The following is a 19,368-nucleotide window of genomic DNA, read 5'->3' on the forward strand; positions in this document are numbered from 1 at the left end:
GGTTGATTAGTTGTAGCACCAATTGGGTTACAAAGCATCTTCATTCAGCAGTCCCTCTCCCTATCTGTCTTTTGGACCAATGAGATTTAAATACTTGAAACGTGGTATTCAAGAGTTAACTCGGCTATTGTACTGTAGAAACTAACGAACTGATAAGTCTAGCATTTAATGAATGACGTGCCCTATTCTACCTAATGTTCGTAGGTGTTTTAGAGTGTGATGATCTATGTACACTAGCCAAAAGTGCATAATATTTTATTTAAATTTCTCCAGACGTTCCGAGACCCTCATGGAACAATTCCTCCCACTTTAACATAAATCTTTTTTTGTAGATGCATATAGATGCTACAGTAATTTATAAAGAGGGCCACAACTAGAACCATTGAAAAAATACAGAACAAATGCTATATTTTATGAGTACTTAGCAACTATTTGTTGTACAAAAGATACCTTGTGTCCCGCTATCCAGTAGGTGTAATTTACTAAGGTATAGATTATTTTTATGGATATGCATCCATGTCTAAAAATGTTTTTTAAATTAAAAACAGAGCTTAATAATGATGGTGTGCTGTTACAGCAGATGAATCCGCTACTGACTCTAAATTAAAGGGTATTTCTTCGAATCATGGAGCTATAAGAAACTGACATCAACAGAGTTTGGTCACAAAGTCAAATGTGACAGCGTCCAGCTTTTACTCCCTTTCCCTGGATGCCCAGTAAAAAAGAGCATGTCGGATGAAACGTGATCATATAATACTTTGGATAGTTAATATGATTTTTAAAAAGAATATAAATTCATCGCTTAATTAGTATTAGTATTATAGTTTAATAAACACATATGCAAGTATCAGTCAGCTTTCTGAACTCATTGATGGAATTTTCGTCACTAGACATCGAAGGAAATTAGAAATGAACGTGACTGCAATAGAAAAGTAAATAGAAAGGCATTATATCAAGAAGTTCAATATATCGACACTCACCAGTCTAGTAGGTGAGAAAATAAAAGACAGATTTGAAATGCTCGTTTTCAAGAAAGTTGAAATTAAACACGTTTCTGTCAAATGAGAAATATGATCTGACCTCTCAGTCTACTTTCACTCTCTACAATTTTCTTATGTAGATATGCTGATTTAAAACTGTTCATTAGAGATCATGAGCCCATAATTTTTATTTGAAGTTATATTTCGATGAGCGATCGTACAAATTACTGTGGGACTGTCTCCAAGGAAATTTCAATCACCAACTTTCTCCTCTGAATGTCTAAATATTGTTTTGAATCCCACTACAGAGAGAGAAAAGACCATCATAAGTGAAATCCGTACTTGCATGGAATGTTTTTGATGTTCATGTTTCCCACGTACTGTTCGAGGACCAACAGTGGCGAAATAGTCTGAAAATGGTAGTATGACACTTCTGCCAAGTTTGAATTGTAGTGTAATCATGTCGCTGTAGATAAGCTGACTGAGTGCTTAACTTCTTTTTCCTTTGCGTCAGTGAGAAAGCTTTGATGCCATGTGGTACTACTATTGTCTGCTGATACTTAGCCTAATATTCCAGACCCACGAAGACCTTCTCTAGCCAGATTCCTAACCCTTCCTCTGCCCTCCACCCCCCCTCCCCCCAGCTGGATTCCTTGGATTTCTTGATCAGTGTGTTGCAAAATCCTGCATTTGCGATATGGAAATATATCGCACAGACCTAGATTTTCTTGCATTATGGTTTCGTACAGAATCAAGGACCACTAGGACATATCTCCAGTGGACACACTCATACTGTCATTGAGACCTGGGAAGAATTACAATCCATATAATCAAATCTGCAGCACCTGTTGCTCAATGTAATAGCAGCACTGGTCTGCTCAGCAAAAACGTTTATATATTTTATTATTTAGCGATAGCGAGGAATGCTGGCTCCCTCCCCATCCCTCCCAGTATAGTTAGTATATGCTAAATGCCACCCCCCTATGACAATGTATCAGTTGTGCTAGAACGTCATCTCGATTACAACAAGAATTTTTCACCTTGCTTTCGGTAAGAAAGCAGCAGTAACTTCATAAAATTTATTCCGAAAACTCAGCTCACATGTAGGCTATTAAATTTAGCTTGTGACGAATATTGATAACTAGCAAGAGAGTCTAATGATAATAATGGTTGCTGACTTCTATAAATGTGATTGATGAACTCTGTGAATAAACTATCGGCAATGATATATTTAGCAGTGTCTATTCAATTCTACCCCGCTCTCGCCCTTTCTACCAATACAGCACAGCTAGCGCCTGTCACAGTAGCCCCTTACTCTCGAAGTGACAGGTGATGTACTTCATGTAAGGCTGCGAGTACTGGCATCCGACACGTTCCCAGGAAAGCACGAACCCACTGAAGGTGGATGTGAACAGAGCGAAAGGCTGTAGGTCCTCTACGTCCCTCAGGAGTTCGTCCAGTGGGTAGGCGTCCGCCGCAGCTGCCATCCCCAGCGCGCGCAGCGACGCCTGGAGATGTGAGTGGTAGGTCTCCAGCAGCGAAGGCAGGCGCTCGTGCGCGTCGAGACCAGCGTTCGCGAACAGGAAGTACACCAGGTCGCGTGCAGGGCTGGACACGTGCGTCAGCTGTGGACGTGGACACAATGTCAGTGCAGCAGAACAATATGGAATGTCTCACTACAGAGTGAAGGTGTTGCTAAAATCACCATTCCCGCCACAAAACCTTCGTAACAACTCGCTTGTAGCACTGATTCATCGCAGCAAGCGGCACTGCCTGTACATCATGAGCAGGTATGTAAAGAACATAGAATGAGAGAGACTGGTGACACTGGGGAAGAAGTTGATATTGGACCGTAAGAAGAACAACATAATGAGAGAATTTTTAAAGTCAGAAATTTTTAAAATCAGCACTATGGCAATTTAAACAAAATGAAGAAATATCCATTGTTGCTGGTTATATAGAAAATATGGTAGCCAGACCGAAAATGGAAAAGCTCTCTTCAAGGAAGAAGGATGAGAGGATGTGTACCAAGGAAAAGGGGAACGTGCTACGAAGCAGTGATGGCCACAGACCCTGAGGAAGTAGGCTGGCTCAATAGAAGGAGGTGGACAATAGTGTGCAAAAAGGGGTGACGGCCACAATACTCGTGATAACAACATAATATAAATAAAATAGTCTCTAAGACAGAGAAAAGACGCACCACAAAGGTATTATCCGAATGTGAGGGAAATCGGTAGATACAATGAACATTACAGACAAACAATCGATAACAATTTCAGAAGACCGGGATGATTTATTCAAGAGAAAGAGCTTCACTAACTGAGCAAGACAACAATATGTTGGTCCATCACTGGCCTTAATGAAAGCAGTTATTCAGCTTGGTACTGATTGAGAGAGTTGTTTGGTTCCTTCTGAAGGATATCATCACAAATTCTGCCCAATTAGTGCGTTACATCGTCAAAATCCCAAGTTGGATGAAGGGGCCTGCCATTAACGCTCCAAATATTCTCAACCGGGCAGAAGTCCAGCAATCTTGCTGGCCAAGCTAGGTTCAGCAAACACAACCAGTAGAAACACTCGCCGCGTGCAGGCGGGCATTATCTTGCCGAAATGTAACCCCTGTAATTTGCCATGAAAGGCAACATAATGGGCATAGAATATTGTCGATGTACCGCAATGCCTTAGTGGTGCCGCGGATGACAACCAAAACGGTCCTGCTAGGAAAACAAATGGCACACCAGATCATCACTCCTGATTGGCGGGCCTTATGGCGGGAGACGGGTTGGTATTCCACAGCAGTCAGGGACGTCTCCAGACACAGCTTTATTGGTCACCACGATTGAGTTCGAAATGGGATTCGTGACTGAAGACACTTCACTCAGTGAAGTTCCAGGCCGAAGATGTGTCTGGATACATCCCAGACAGTAGTGGGACACCCACAAGACTGTCACTCACCATAGAGCCTGACAACAAGGAGTGATGGTCTAGGGTGCCATTTCTTTTCATAGCAGGACCTCTTTGGTCGTCAACCGTGTCACCCTTACAGCACTGTGGTACGTCGACGATATTCTGCTCCTCGTTTTTTGCCCGGCATGGCAAGGCATCCTGGTCTTACATTTCAGCAAGATAATGCCTGCTCACACAAGGCGGGAGTTCCTACTGCTTGTCTTCGTGTTCACCTGAACCTACTTCAGTCCCTAAGGACGCCACATTTCTCCCCAATTGGAAACGTTTGGAGCATTGAGGTCAGAACCCTTCATCCAGCTCGGGATTTTGACAGGGTAGTGCACCAGTAGACAGAATTTGGCACGGTATCCCTCAGGAGGGCATTCAACAACCCTGTCAATCAATGCCAAGCTGAATATCTACTAACATAAGGCGCAGCGGTGGAGCAACGCATTACTGAATAGCTCAGTTTGTGAAGCTAGTTCTCTTGAATAAATCATCAAATTTACCTGAAATTACAGTAATGTACATTCGGATAATTCATTCGTGGTGCGTCGTCTTTCTAAATTAGAGTGCACTAAAGTGGGTTGTAGAACTGTGAAACAATCAGAAAGAGATAGAAGAACGAAAGAGAGAAGATGAGAAACGCTGAAAAGTTCTTCGGCGTTATTAATAAAACTAAACTGATGAGAAGAAAATGAAAAATAAGGGACACATTTATTAACTTCCTCACTGTGAATTAATTTCGCGTTACACTGCTACAAATGTGCACCGCTGCAACACTAAACAATCACAGAAAAAAAACAATGATCTACTACTACCATTATCGAAACAAACACAGAAAGAAACAATGATCTCCTGCTAGCATTATCAAAATTTACCATTTACGGTTAAGTTTTTTATATTTGAATAGGTCACGCTAACTCAAGATGAAAACGAGAACAATATTGTTAGCCACTTAAGGCAACGTCAATATAAACTGTATTATGACTATTCATACACTTTGTGTAACACAAACTTCACAGACTTTGCATGTGTGTGTATGCGTATGTTTGTGTCTGCGTGTGTGTGCGTGTGTGTGTTTGAAAAATACAAGGGGTCCGAGTAACGAAGTTTATTGGTTGAATTCACTCATTAGTAACGCCATTTCCAAAAAGATAATTGACTGTGAGAATTATTCAAACACAGATTCACTCCACACTTCATCTATTACCAATTTATGGATTCCTTGGTACTTCAGGATGTGTTCTGCCAACCTATCTGTTCTCTTACTCAAGTTTTGCCGTAGCTTTTCGTCTCTAATTCGATTCAGTACTTTTTCATTGCCCTCCAGTCTTCAGCAGTGTTCTGCAGAAACTCATTTCGAAAGCTTTTATCCTCTTCTTGTCCGTTTCTTTATCACCCACGTTCCACTTCAAAATAAGGCTTTACTCCATACAAATATTTTCAGAAATTACCTGCTAACACTAAAATTTATATTTCATGTTAATATATCTCTCTTCAGCAGAATAGTTTTTCTTGGTATTGCCAGTATGCATTTCATATCCTCTTTTCTTCCGATTTAGTCAACTATTTTGCTACGCAAATAGCGTAACCCGTATATTGCTTTCAGCTTCTCATTTTCTAATCCAATTACATCAGCATCAATTTCTACTATAACAACACACTCTACGCAGAGATACAGCCGACATTCAACTCCTTTTAACGGTGTTCTATGTAAGGACTTTAAACGACTGTATATACACTACATTATGTGCGTTACTACCTTTATTAATTATTTTAGAATAGGTTGTCAGTAAACTGTAAAAGAATGTTGTAAAAGTTGGGAAATGTAACTTCACTGGTCATGAAATACTTTAAATATACTGCAGCTATAAAAACTGATATGTCACTGAGGGAAAATGCAATAATTTTTTGATCGTGTTCTTCTACCACAAAATGAGGGAAGCACTATTGCTTATGACATGTCGAGTTTTGGCGCGCGTGTGGATGACATGGAGACAAGCAGATCTCATTGAAGCTCCATCCAGGATTTGGTACTGAAAGGCCAAATTAAATATGATGGGAATACTAAAAGCTGGAAACCACCAAATAGTTGTGTTTAACTCGGACGTGGTTTGTTTTGGAAAATTGAAAAATGCTGAAGTTTACTGGCTGAATGCTGTACTCGTACACCATTTCTCTATAAGGCAACATCACTCATTGTTTCCTCTAATTTCGGAAAAGGAAGATTAATTTCTCACATTTTGCCTATGTTTGAGAAAGCCAATTAACATGTCTGTTATAATCTTGTCGTCCGCCTCCGGTAGCTGAGTGGTCAGCGCGACAGAATGTCAATCCTAAGGGCCAAGGTCCGATTCCCGGCGGGGTCGGAGATTTTCTCCGCTCAGGGACTGGGTGTTGTGTTGTCCTAATCATCATCATTTCATCCCCATCGACGCACAAGTCGCCGAAGTGGCGTCAAATCGAAAGACTTACACCCGGCGATCGGTCTACCCGATGGGAGGCCCTAGTCACATGACGTTTCATTTCATAATCTTACGACTCTATTAGCAGTTACTGAAATCTGATTTCTCCTCATAATCATTTTCTCTTTAATATTGTTTAAAAAAACCTTTATAGTATAATTGCAAATTTGTCCAGTGTGCTAGTGTTACTGTGCTAATTTAAATGTGGCAAATGTTTTGCAGAGCATGTGTAGTTAAGACTAAACTATGAGAGCCATAAGCTATAGCAATATTTTCTTGAATGCCTTAGTAAAATGAATTGTGCTATTTGCTGCTGCTTCACAAACGATTTTTGCAGAAATTCTGAACCAATTCGGATATTGTAGCTAAGATATGAAATAAGTAAAGATACCCAATACTGATGTAATGATAGGAAGCTACTGCTTGTTCCATCATTGTGATCTTTACTGAAGTAGAGAAGCTGAACAAAGGAAAATATTTATAATTAATTGGTTAAAACACGTAATAAATAACTTTCCTATTAGAAGTAGTGACTGATTTTAAACTTCAGTTGGGATGTCTATGCCGGGAGTGTCAAAAATGGCGGCCTTTGTGAAACCATAATAGCAGACATTTCACAGTTATTATAGAAATTAATAGTAGCCAGATAAATGACGATACCTCAAAAAGAAAAATGTACATTACCATTATTTGCACGACGATTATGATGGTGTAATCAGATTTTCAATGTGTTTATTCGCTTAAAATTTAGTATTTACGATAAATTATACAAGTAACACCCAGCAACGAATTTCAAAATCCAAACGGTTTATCAGATTTTGTCGACTGATATGATTTTAGAAAGCTATTAGTTAAAAACCTAATTTGGTATAAATTACAGGCATGTAACGTGAATAGTACATGAGTTATTGGAAGTCAAAGTGGCCGATTACAATAGATCGCGTCAGGCCGTAGGTACTCCATAGTTACACGAAAAAACGGTAGGAGCATGCTTATAAATATATTTATTCAACTATGTCTTTGTTTATATCCGATATATACTGCTCATGAAGAAATTAGTCAATTATTTACTGTGTTTCAGAAAGCACAGAGACATTAGACTACTGACTTCCTTCTGTTCTATTCTTTTGATATATGTTTATTTAATTGTTTATGTATTTAATAATGTGTATTAGAGCGTGTTTATGGTCCAGACGTAGGAACATGTATTTAATTTCAAGTTATTTAAATGTAAATTCAGTATTTCGAAAGTGTTTCATTATGTTTGTGTGGGTGCGTTGGCTTGAAGACATGGCGTGAGCGCCCTAGCCAATCACAGCGTTTGTGGATGGGGAGACTGGATGTAAGCGGGAGCAGAGTTCTGAACAGTACGGCACAGGACACGGGGAATGCTGGACGTGGCGGCGCGACGGACGCACAGTCGCGGAAAAAACTTGGAATGTAGCAGTTCGCGCATTATCGAAAGAGATAAAAATACTTCGGAGTGCCGACTTGTGTACTTCTGACATTTCCGTGGCTTCTGCAGTGAAGATATAGTAGGCGTTTGGAAGTGAATATCTCACGAGCTATGTTGTTGTTTATAACTAATTATGTGAAATAGGAATCTGTTGTTTACCAGTTATTCAACTTATATTGTATTTAATTGCTGGACCATCGACACCAATAAGTGTTTTGCAGAAATATACCACATTCTCAAAAGTACATCTACTGTCGTACTCATCATTTAAAGTAGCTAAGATAGTACCTGCAGATTTTATTTAATTGCAATCTTTCATTTATAAAAAAATTCTATATTAATTCGCAATTGCCGAGTGATAGGAACCTTCGAACATTCGATTCATGTGTGTATTTATATTGTATGCTGCAGACTCAGAAGTATTTGCCTTGTAATGCGGCAACTATGTATCCCAGTCCCTAGACAACGAAACCAGCCAAAGTTTTAATGTATCAACTCTTGAGTCGGGGGGCAGTTAATTGAGGGCCATCACACCACCTCACATCTCCTCATTTCCTTTTATTTTAAAGCCTGCAATTACCTTGCTTTGTCTTTTCGGCGTCTCGTCAGGTTGCAGACTTGTGGTGTCCCGAGCGGTTTTAAGTACTAACTTCAAAGATTTTTTAAAAAGTTTAAAGTGTTATTCATGTTGTGGTTATTGTAATATTGATTTTCAAGTAACTCTGATGTATTCAACGGATAGTGACTTAAAGTTTCGTTAACTTACTGAGGTGTGTTAATTGTTCGTCATTGCCTCTGTTGCAAATAAATACTGCTCGTCATTGTTTATTTTAAATTTGGCCCCTGCGGCAAATAAATATGTTGAAAATTATAGTCTTCTTAATGTTCAGCACCTTACCACTCCCAGTGATAACCATTCTGATTTAAGCTTAATTGCACGCAAGTAAAAGATCTAGTCAGAATAGCTATTTCACTATGCAGTGGAGTATGCGCTCATATGAATCTTCCTGGAGGATTAAAACGGTTTGTTGGACAGGCACTCCAACTTGGGACCTTTGCCTTTTGTGGCCAAGTCCTCTACCGACAGACCTACTCAAGCATGACTAACAACCCGTCCTCGCAGCTCTACTTCCGCTAGTACGTCATCGCCTACCTTTGCAAGAGAGTTTCTGCGAAGTCTAGTAAGTAGGAGATGTACTGCTGAAGGTACAGTTGTGCAGACGAGTCGTGAGTCGTGCTTGGGTAGCTCAGGCGGCAGAGAAGTTGGCCATGAAAGGCAAAGGACCCAGGTTGGAGAGCCCGTCCGGCACGCAGTTTTAATCTGCCACGAAGTTTCAAGGGATATAAAAGTAATACTTCTCTAGGCCATTACACCTGACTTAATTCGACTACATTTCATTGTCCTTGTTCCACTTTTCTCGGCGTTCATATAAAGAGTTCTTGTCAAAACATTATCCGGTGCTTTCAACTGATCATTGCCGTATCTGATAGCATTGCTATAATCAAGAAACCTTAAAATTTGCATTTCTTCTCTCTGAACTTTAATCCCCTTTGCCTTATTCCTCTTTAATTTCTTTTGCCGATTGCTAGATGAACAGATGAAATAATTTGGGGAATAGGCTGCATCTATGTCCCATGCCGTTCTGAGTTATTACTTTCGTCTCACGTCCTTCGACTTTCATAAATGCAGACTGGTTTTTCTATAAGGCTTAGACAACTTTTCGCACTCTGTACTTTACCCCTCCTACCTTTGGAACCTCAAACAGTGTTTTCAACACAACATACACAAGAGCTTTTTCTAAATTGAGAAACTCTATAAATGTCAGTTTAACTTTCTTTCTTCAGTCTGTCTTCTGACGTATGTCACAGGGTCAGTATTGCCTCATGTGTTCTCACATTTTCGTGGGACCCAAACTGATTTCCCTCAGGTTAGTCTTCACGCAGATCTGGAGGGTTTCTTATGCTCGCTGTAGGTCTCACACCTAAATGATTCGCTATTTTAGCAATTTTCAACATTTCCTCACTGTTTCTTCATGCTCCGCTCACTCAGTCGTTTAGGAAAACTGATGTCAATTTGGACGACCAACTAACTTCATTTTAACACATGTTAACCTCCATTCTTTTTTTTTATTTTGGGGCCAGTATTTTTACAAAATTGTCTCTTATCGTATTATGAAGGACTCTGAGGAATATGTCCTTGAATCTGTGGAACTGAAATGAACATTCCTCATAGGTGCGTGAATAATACCTTTATTATCAGGCAGATTGTTTTTCAACGTTTTAAGTCTATCTGGCTAAAATTTCTCGTTGCTGCGGAAGTGGAAAAGGGCGGCTACCTTTCATACCATAACGTGTAGATCAGGAGAAGCATTATAACTCACCAGGGCATTTTGTTTATAGGAAGCCAAATACACGGTTTTGAAACTTTATGCCGATAGTGCTTTTTTTCCTTCTGGTTCAATGCAAAGGAGTACTGTTGGATCCTGAAAAGCTGCCACATCAGTTAACACAACTCGAGTGTTATTTTCGCCAGAACCGTTATAGAGGGAGACAAATTGGACACACCACACACTTCCGAAGCACTGTCCAGAGTGTGAGGACACTGAAGAAGAGGTTCCCACGTAGGTATCTTTCCTCTCTATGCATGGCGTATTCAAAACAAAACTGATTGCATCCTGAGGAAATATGGTGTGAAGCGTGCGTTTCCTATCCTCCCTCTAAGATAGCGAAGTATGATTCATAGTAACAAAAGGCAGGAATTTGTTACATATCATGTCTTTGTGACTCGGAAGAAATCCACCAAACTACTGAAGACAGTTGTGTTGAAAATAAGGGAGAGAAGTCTACAATAACCAATAACCCACCATCCAGCCGTGGTGTTCCTCCTGCCGGTCACCTAGGCGTGACGAAGTGACCCTTACACGTCTTCGCATAGGGCACTGTCCTCTTACGCATGCCTTCTTACTACGGCGAGAGGAACCCCCACTGTGTGATGCCTGTGGCGTACGAATCACTGTACGCCACATTTTAGTTGAGTGTGATTTATATCGTTCTATCAGGGTGGAAGTTAATATTAGTGGGGATCTGCCCTCGATTCTAGCCGATGACGAGGCGAGTGTCAAGAAAGTTTTAAGGTACTGTGATGTTTCTGGCCTTCAGCCAAAAATTTTAGGTTGGAATTTTTAGTGTGTTGCCGAGTGGCTTACCACTCCTTTTTACACTTGTAATAGGCCAGTTCCAAACATGTGCTATGTGCTTCATTTTAACAATTTCACCTACGTTCTCTTGCAGTTATCCTCTTTATGTGCTGCATTCCATATTTTGCAACTATTGACGTGCAGCCTGCCTATGTAGCCCTTAAATTTTAATTTTAGTTCTGTTTTAGCACTTGTTGCATTTTAGTGACACTCGTCCGTTGTTGTTTCCGTTCGGGCGCTAAAGACTACACTGTTGAGCGCCCATATCCTCCATATCCTATCCTAATAACCAAGCAAACTGCAGTTCCTGAATTCTGTTTTGATGCTGGACGTTCCTTGAGTGCAACGATTTTGGCCTTACGTTCCATATACTGAGACCATTTTCTAAAAGAATCCATCGAAATAAAATTTAGGGATAGTCTTATAATTACGTTCAGAGACTTTCCACTAAGTTCTGTATGATGTCTAACAACGGACTGGCTTGATTTGCGCTCTTCCCTCTGTATTTCATTGTTTACTACATATGACGTAGCTAATTTTGGTTGGCTGGTGGTACTAATATGTAACATATGAAGCTTGGCCAATTGCATACTCCATTATACTATCAGGAACCATACAACATAACACATAAAAGAGTTTGTCATATTTTCTCTACGTGACTTGCTACCGTCTTGGTTTAGAATGACTGGGAATAACCTATGGAAAATTTAGCTTTTTTTAACCATTCTTATGAACTGTTTGAACTGTCTGAATGCCATCAAACGGTTAGGGTTAACGTATTTTGAAGTACTCATTAAGCTGTGTATGTTTGTATTACCTCATTATTCATTAATACGAGTATATACGGACACTGTGCAGTCGCATTTATGTGACAACCTGTCACGAGGCTAAAAAACGGCCTTTTGCAGCTCGATGCGTCCAGGGAGAGAGTCTACATCTACATCTATATGACTACTCTGCAATTCACATTTAAGTGCTTGGCAGAGGGTTCATCGAACCACAATCATACTATCTCTCTACTATTCCACTCCCGGACAGCGAGCGGTAAAAACGAACACCTAAACCTTTCTGTTCGAGCTCTGATTTCTCTTATTTTATTTTGATGATCATTCCTACCTATGTAGGTTGGGCTCAACAAAATATTTTCGCATTCGGAAGAGAAAGTTGGTGACTGAAATTTCGTAAAAAGGTCTCGCCGCGACGAAAAACGTCTATGCTGTAATGACTTCCATCCCAACTCGTGTATCATATCTGCCACACTCTCTCCCCTATAACGTGATAATACAAAACGAGCTGCCCTTTTTTGCACCCTTTCGATGTCCTCCGTCAATCCCACCTGGTAAGGATCCCACACCGCGCAGCAATATTCTAACAGAGGACGAACGAGTGTAGTGTAAGCTGTCTCTTTAGTGGACTTGTTGCATCTTCTCAGTGTCCTGCCAATGAAACGCAACCTTTGGCTCGCCTTCCTGACAATATTATCTATGTGGTCCTTCCAACTGAAGTTGTTCGTAATTTTAACACCCAGGTACTTAGTTGAATTGACAGCCTTGAGAATTGTACTATTTATCGAGTAATCGAATTCCAACGGATTTCTTTTGGAACTCATGTGGATCATCTCACACTTTTCGTTATTTAGCGTCAACTGCCACCTGACACACCATACAACAATCTTTTCTAAATCGCTTTGCAACTGATACTGGTCTTCGGATGACCTTACTAGACGGTAAATTACAGCATCATCTGCGAACAATCTAAAAGAACTGCTCAGATTGTCACCCAGGTCATTTATATAGATCAGGAACAGCAGTGGTCCCAGGACGCTTCCCTAGGGAACACCTGATATCACTTCAGTTTTACTCGATGATTTGCCGTCTATTACTACGAACTGCGACCTTCCTGACAGGAAATCACGAATCCAGTCGCACAACTGAGACGATACCCCATAGCTCCGCAGCTTGATTAGAAGTCGCTTGTGAGGAACGGTGTCAAAAGCTTTCCGGAAATCTAGAAATACGGAATCAACTTGAGATCCCCTGTCGATAGCGGTCATTACTTCGTGCGAATAAAGAGCTAGCTGCGTTGCACAAGAGCGAGTCAGTGAGGTTCTGGAAGGTATCGAGATGGACGTGGAGCCATGCCGACTCCAGTGCCATGGGCATCTGCGCTACGTTTCTCGGCCGATCGAAGTGGTCCGACAAGCTCGCTATTGAGCTTTAATCCGGGGAATTTAGTGCCCATGGAGTACGGTAATTTAACCAGGTGCCCTTCGATTCCTGCACGTGCACTACGAGTTGTGCGACATGCTGCACTGTCTTACTGCTAGAGGCCATCACGCCGAGGAAAAATACACTGCATGTAAGGGTGGATACAATGCCTAGGACAGGTGCATACTTGTGTTGACCTATTGTGCCATCCATAATTACGAGCTCACCCAACCAATATCACAAAAATATTCCTCAGACCATAATACTCCCTGCTGGTTGTAGGGCGTTTGATTTCAGACATTTCACGCCTTACATGACAACTGATGTCCAACGTAGCGTAAAACGCGATTAACCCGAAAAGTCCACCTGTCGCCACTCAGTGAGCGTTCAGTTGCGATAATGGAGTGCAAATTCCAGTCTTTCTTGTCAATAAATATCTGTCAGCATAGGTGCTTGAACTGGGCGCCTGATTATTTGCCCAGATACGTCTCCGCAGTCGTCGCTAACCATTGTTGTTTATGCCCTCTGGTGAACTACAATTGCGTCCCTGTCGTGTTGTGGATAGTGCCATTTTGCCATGGACGATGTGCTTCAAGCATGGAGATGCTTGAACAGTTTACAAACTTAGCCATTTTGGAAATGCTTCCACACTTGGCGCAAAGGCCGGCAATCATGCCCTTTTGGACGTCAGATGAACCGCTCCGCTTCCACATTACGACAACGACTGCACTGTTTGCCATGTCACACCAACACACTTTATGTAACATCCACTGCTACTGCTACCACCTGCCATTTATGAGCGATTATTGCAGGCTCATGTCCAACACAGTCAGTGGTCATGTTGATGTAACTGGACAATGCAGAATAAGTTACATGGTCTAAATCAGCGTAGAACAAGCTCTGTGCTTTTCTGAATTCATTATGTGCAAGTGGACCAAGCTTCCAAATAAACAGGAAGAAAAAAATGTTCAGATGTGTGTGAATTCCTAAGGGATCAGACTACTGAGGTTATCAGTCACTAGACTTACGCACCACTTAAACTAAATTATGCTGAGAACAACACATAAATCCATGCCTGAGGGAGGACTCGAATCTCTGGCGCAAGAGGCTGCTCAATCCGTGACATGGCACCTCAAACCACACGGTCACTCCATGCAGCGAACAGAAAGAACTGATATGTGGTAGAACCACTCACTTACATACCTGGAAATCTACAAACCGCACATCAGCAACCTTCTCTTCTGAGTACCTGAACATCATATTGTTCTTCCAGCAATCAGCGTGAAGCAAAACCTTCAGCTTGGTATCTTGCATTTTACGGATCAATGACTCTTTCACTCGTGGCATTATGGTATTCGCAAGCTCGATGTACTTCGGTGCATATTCTTCCCAGCCGGGTACCCTTTTTATGAAATCTGCAATAGCAGAACACGTGGAGCGTATCACTTGACGAAACAAACCCTCCATGGTCCCAGCTGCAAACATGTCCGTATTCAATTGGACGCCGTAGTCAGGGTGCTTGCTGAGCACGTGGGCCGTTCCGGCGTGGAGGCGCGCGTAGGCTCGCATCACCACCTCGCAGTGCTGGTAGTCGAGAGGTCGATCGGCGTCCGCCAGTCGATAGCCGGCCGCCACCAGGTCGTCCATCACGAGGAAGGCCCTGGGCGTGGCGCCGTGGTGCAGGCACGTGGCCGCTAGCGGACGGAACGACGCACCTTCCACCCGCCGCAGAGCCTCGTGCGCTGTGGGTATCACCTCCCCTAGTATTAGCGACTCCGTATCGAACGTCTCCGGCTGTGAAATAACCGCCTTTGTTAGTGGCACCATCAAGTTTTTTACATTACAAAAGTTTTCAAAATTTTCAACATATTAGTGTGCACGTGCTCTATTATTCATCTATGAAATACCTAAACTTGAGTAGTTCGGATATTCCTTCTTTCCAACATGACAGACACCAAAATCTGCACTAGGCTAATATTAACTGACTTCTGTCTTCTGATCCAGGAAGCCACACCAGAATCTGTTCTTTCTATCACCTACAGTTCCTCCATTCCATATCCCCTCCACAAAGCAAGACTCCATTACCTGCGCTCTCCTCACCCAAGTTGTTAAATCTAACTACCAATACCCACAAACAACACTCTTTACAAATTCCCACAGGTATTAAATCAAACTCTCAATTAGAATGAGATTTTCCCTCTGCAGCGGAGTGTGCACTGATATGAATCTTCCTGGCAGATTAAAACTGTGTGCCGGACCGAGACTCGAACTCGGCACACAGTTTTAATCTGCCAGGAAATTTTATATCACCGCACATTCCGCTGCAGAGTGAAAATCTCATTGTGGAAACATCCCCCAGGCTGTGGCTAAGCCATATCTCTGCAATATCCTTTCTTTCAGGAGTGCTAGTTCTGCAAGGTTCGCAGGAGAGCTTCTGTAAAGTTTGGAAGGTAGGAGACGAGATACTGGCAGAAGTAAAGCTGTGAGGACGGGGCGTGAGTCGCGCTTGGGTAGCTCAGTTGGTAGAGCACTTGCCTGCAAAAGGCAAAGGTCCCGAGTTCGAGTCTCGGTCCGGCACACAGTTTTAATCTGCCAGGAAGTTTCAAACTCTCGATTAGTTCTCTCCATTTCCAAGCAATTACCCAACAGCTGATTAACTTATACTGGTATCACTCAATCACCTTATTACGAAGTACCACATCACTATGAAAAGTGTCCTAATTTTAATCTCTCTAAATATGAAAAATATTCACATTAGCGAAGAAAATCAAGTGGAATGAAGAGTGCCAATGTGGCTGTTAATAGCTTTCCTATCTGAGGATTATATTATTCAATTAAACAGTAATTTGATAAGAAATGTTAGCAAAATAAATGGTTCAAAGGGCTTTGAGCACTATGGGACTTGACATCTGAAGTCATCAGTCCCCTAGAACTTAGAACTACTTAAACCTAACTAACCTAAGGACACCACACACATCCATGCCCGAGGCAGGATTCGAACCTGCAACCGTAGCAGTCGTGCAGTTCCGGACTGAAGCGCCTAGAACCGCTCAGCCACCTTAAATGTTAGCATATTTCAAAGCGATGGTTGTTTTTTGCTAAGTATTTACATACCTATACTACATTAAAAATAAATTTAAGTATAAAAATTGTCATCAAGGGCTATTGTTTTTCAGCTTATGTAACTTATTTGATTTGGTATGTGATTCCCAACATTTCTGTTGGAGAACTTATGATATCATGACATTCATTCTGCAGCAGATGGGAGTTGTTGTAAATGCCTGAAGCAGTTTAAGAGGTTTGGCCATATTACCAACATAAATAGAAATTGAAACTGATGTTCCACAGGGTTTAGCCATCAGCAATCTGCTTCTAGCAGGATGTGAATTTTCTGCCTTACTTTGTGTGAAAGAAGAAGCAGGAATATTTATTCCTATTGGTAACACAAATATTATTGATAAGAAAAAGTAAGATGAAGAAGGGCGGTTGGAAGTTGGCTGATTACAGAACTCCTTGAGCTACTTTAAGAAAAGGACGCAGTTTATTAATCTTGTATTGAGAAAACTGTAACATGTCTTTCAAACGAGGTTCCGTAGCAACATAAGATATTCTAAGTTTTTATGGCAAAGAATGAGAAAGGAATTATGGGCCAATAAAGCTACTGGCCTCAGTTTGCGTTACTATAAGGAAAGTGTAAATGTTGGAGACATAGATATAATGTAATTTTCTTATTTACAGTGATTAAGTGTTACTATCATGTAAATGTATTTAAAATGTAATTTCAGGTTAATGTACATACATCACATACACATCAAAATCAGCTCACATGTTATTGGTAAAAGATATCTTCGCTGTCTGCCGATTTTAGAGGAGAATGTATAATAAACAAGTGTGGAATGGTAAGACAGACATCACCTAACCTGATGACTGTTTTCGAAAAAGGTTCCGTTTATAGAACTGGGAACATGAACAGACAAATCGAAAATGAATGCACGAAACGCCCTATGCACTGACTGGTCTACCTACGACAGAAGATGGAGAGACATCTCTGTGTTATTTTTTGCGCTGACTACTTCTACCTCTGCTACATAAATACTCTCTTACATTCAGATATTAAACACTGAATATCATTAGAACAGTTAATATAACCTTTATAATTCTCTCTGAAATTCTCATTTAAATATTCACTTTGAGCTTTGGAATTTAATTAAAGTAATAGAAGCAAATTTCACCTTACATGCTCTCAGAGATTGAAGCTCTAAAACTTCTCCTGTTTCGTTTCTTAGTGCCAGCTTGTGCTACCATTAGAGATTTACCACATATTTTCTTTTGTGTTTCAGACTAACGTAATCGAGTCGGACTCTAACGCAGTAGAGTCGGATTTTACCTCATACACTCTCAGAGCACTGCACGAATTCCAACAACCTTCAAAAACATTCGAAAACACTGCTATAATTTCCAAGACATTTGAGAACATCCAAGAACTACTTCTTCTCCTTCTTCTATTCAGGTATTAGGCAAAATTGCCTGTTACAGTACCTATATTTGCTGGTGTCTTCCTATAGCTCTTCTTCCTTGGCGCTTATATTTCCTAACATTTAAGGGAACTCTTTCACTCCCATTCTTCTGGGTGTTCATTCCATTTTCTCCTGACTTGACATTTTTAGTTCTTCTCTAATATCTTGATACCTTAGTCTGACTTCTACTGTGCAACCTTTCAAATACGGCTTCCTTGCTTTTTGAAAAATACTCAGGTCATGTTTGCACAGACCAGTGAGCGGACGGCAACAACTTTATAGAATCTAATTTGAGTACCTCTCCTAGGCTTGTTCTTAACATTTCAAGAACTCTTGTACCTAAAATTTACAGAAAACTAGGAAACAATCCTGGAATATACAGGACATTTATGAACAGAATCACAGCATTTTAAAATCTTCTGTATCGAAAAATTTAGCTGCAACTTCGACAACTTCTTACCCCCATAACTTACGTACAAACTGTCCAACAAACTCAACGCAGTGCAACCACACAGCCATCTGCACAGTGTAATGAGCAAGGCAGTACACACACACACACACACACACACACACACACACACACACACACACACACACACACACAGCCATAGATAGCTGACAGCAGTGTCTGTAGAAGTAAAGCAGTGCACCAGGAAATAATATGCGTTATTTCTGTACATACGTATATAATAACCGGATTTTAGGGGGACAACTACTTGGAAATCACAGATATTCAAACACTGTACACAAACATGTTAAATATCAAGCAATTCTTAGACACATAAACAGACATCACAGTGTTAGGCCAACGACAAAAAATGATATCGTCTCTAAAAATATACTATGGGAGAAGATATTTTAACAGGAAAAGGGCAGGTCCAAAGAGAAATGATTACATAATGTTACAAAGAACTTTTAAGTAATGCATGTATCGCCTATATACCTGTGACAGGGAGAAGGAAGGGGAGAGGTAAATAAATATGAACCCACTGAAACCTCTGTACCGCCTTAGATTTTATAAGTACTCTAGGATGCGAGTTCCAGCAGTCTCTATCCTTAAATATTTGCCACTTTGACGGGAAGGAGACTATTTCATTTCGCCTTTTGCCTGAACATAGTATTTAACCATGAAAGAGCGAGAGGGCTTAGAAGATAGAAAGGGGAAAACAGAAAGAGAGGGAGAGAGAAAGGCTAGAGCGGGTAGGTGGAATGAGATGGAGATTATGGTGTGTATTTATTTTTGAGCCAGAGGAAATTTTGTTCACTGTTTCTTGTGAGACTGATAAGTGAACCACTAGAGAATACAGAAAGTAATCTGTTATGTTCAATATCTGTCTGTTCTTTCAGCATATGATTGGACTTTAGATCTTTGTGTGTGTATTTCAAATGCCTCTAGTATACTAAATATTGTAACTGAAGGTTGTTTATGACAAATTGTAAGACATTTATTGATACCTGGACTGTCGTATTTGCTGTCATAAAGTTTAGTTGTCACTGCAAAAAAAAAAAAAAAAAAAAAAAAAAAAAAAAAAAAAAAAAAAAAAGCTCTGAGCACTATAGGACTTAACTGCTGCGGTCATCAGTCCCCTAGAACTTA

General features: G+C 40.7%; 1 protein-coding gene across 1 annotated transcript in view; it reads right to left on the bottom strand.

Annotated features, from left to right (window-relative positions):
* Positions 1–2,278: 2,278 nt before the first annotated feature.
* Positions 2,279–19,368, bottom strand: part of LOC126335946 (uncharacterized) — a 70,248-nt gene continuing 53,158 nt past the window's right edge. Inside the window, exons 3-4 of the mRNA XM_049999423.1 lie at positions 14,458–15,048; positions 2,279–2,605 (exon numbers count right to left, since the gene is read on the bottom strand). Coding sequence (XP_049855380.1) covers positions 2,279–2,605; positions 14,458–15,048 — 918 coding nt within the window. The remainder of the gene's footprint in view (positions 2,606–14,457; positions 15,049–19,368) is intronic.

This window comes from Schistocerca gregaria, chromosome 2 (assembly GCF_023897955.1).
Source record: "Schistocerca gregaria isolate iqSchGreg1 chromosome 2, iqSchGreg1.2, whole genome shotgun sequence".
In the NCBI taxonomy this organism is placed as follows: domain Eukaryota; kingdom Metazoa; phylum Arthropoda; class Insecta; order Orthoptera; family Acrididae; genus Schistocerca; species Schistocerca gregaria.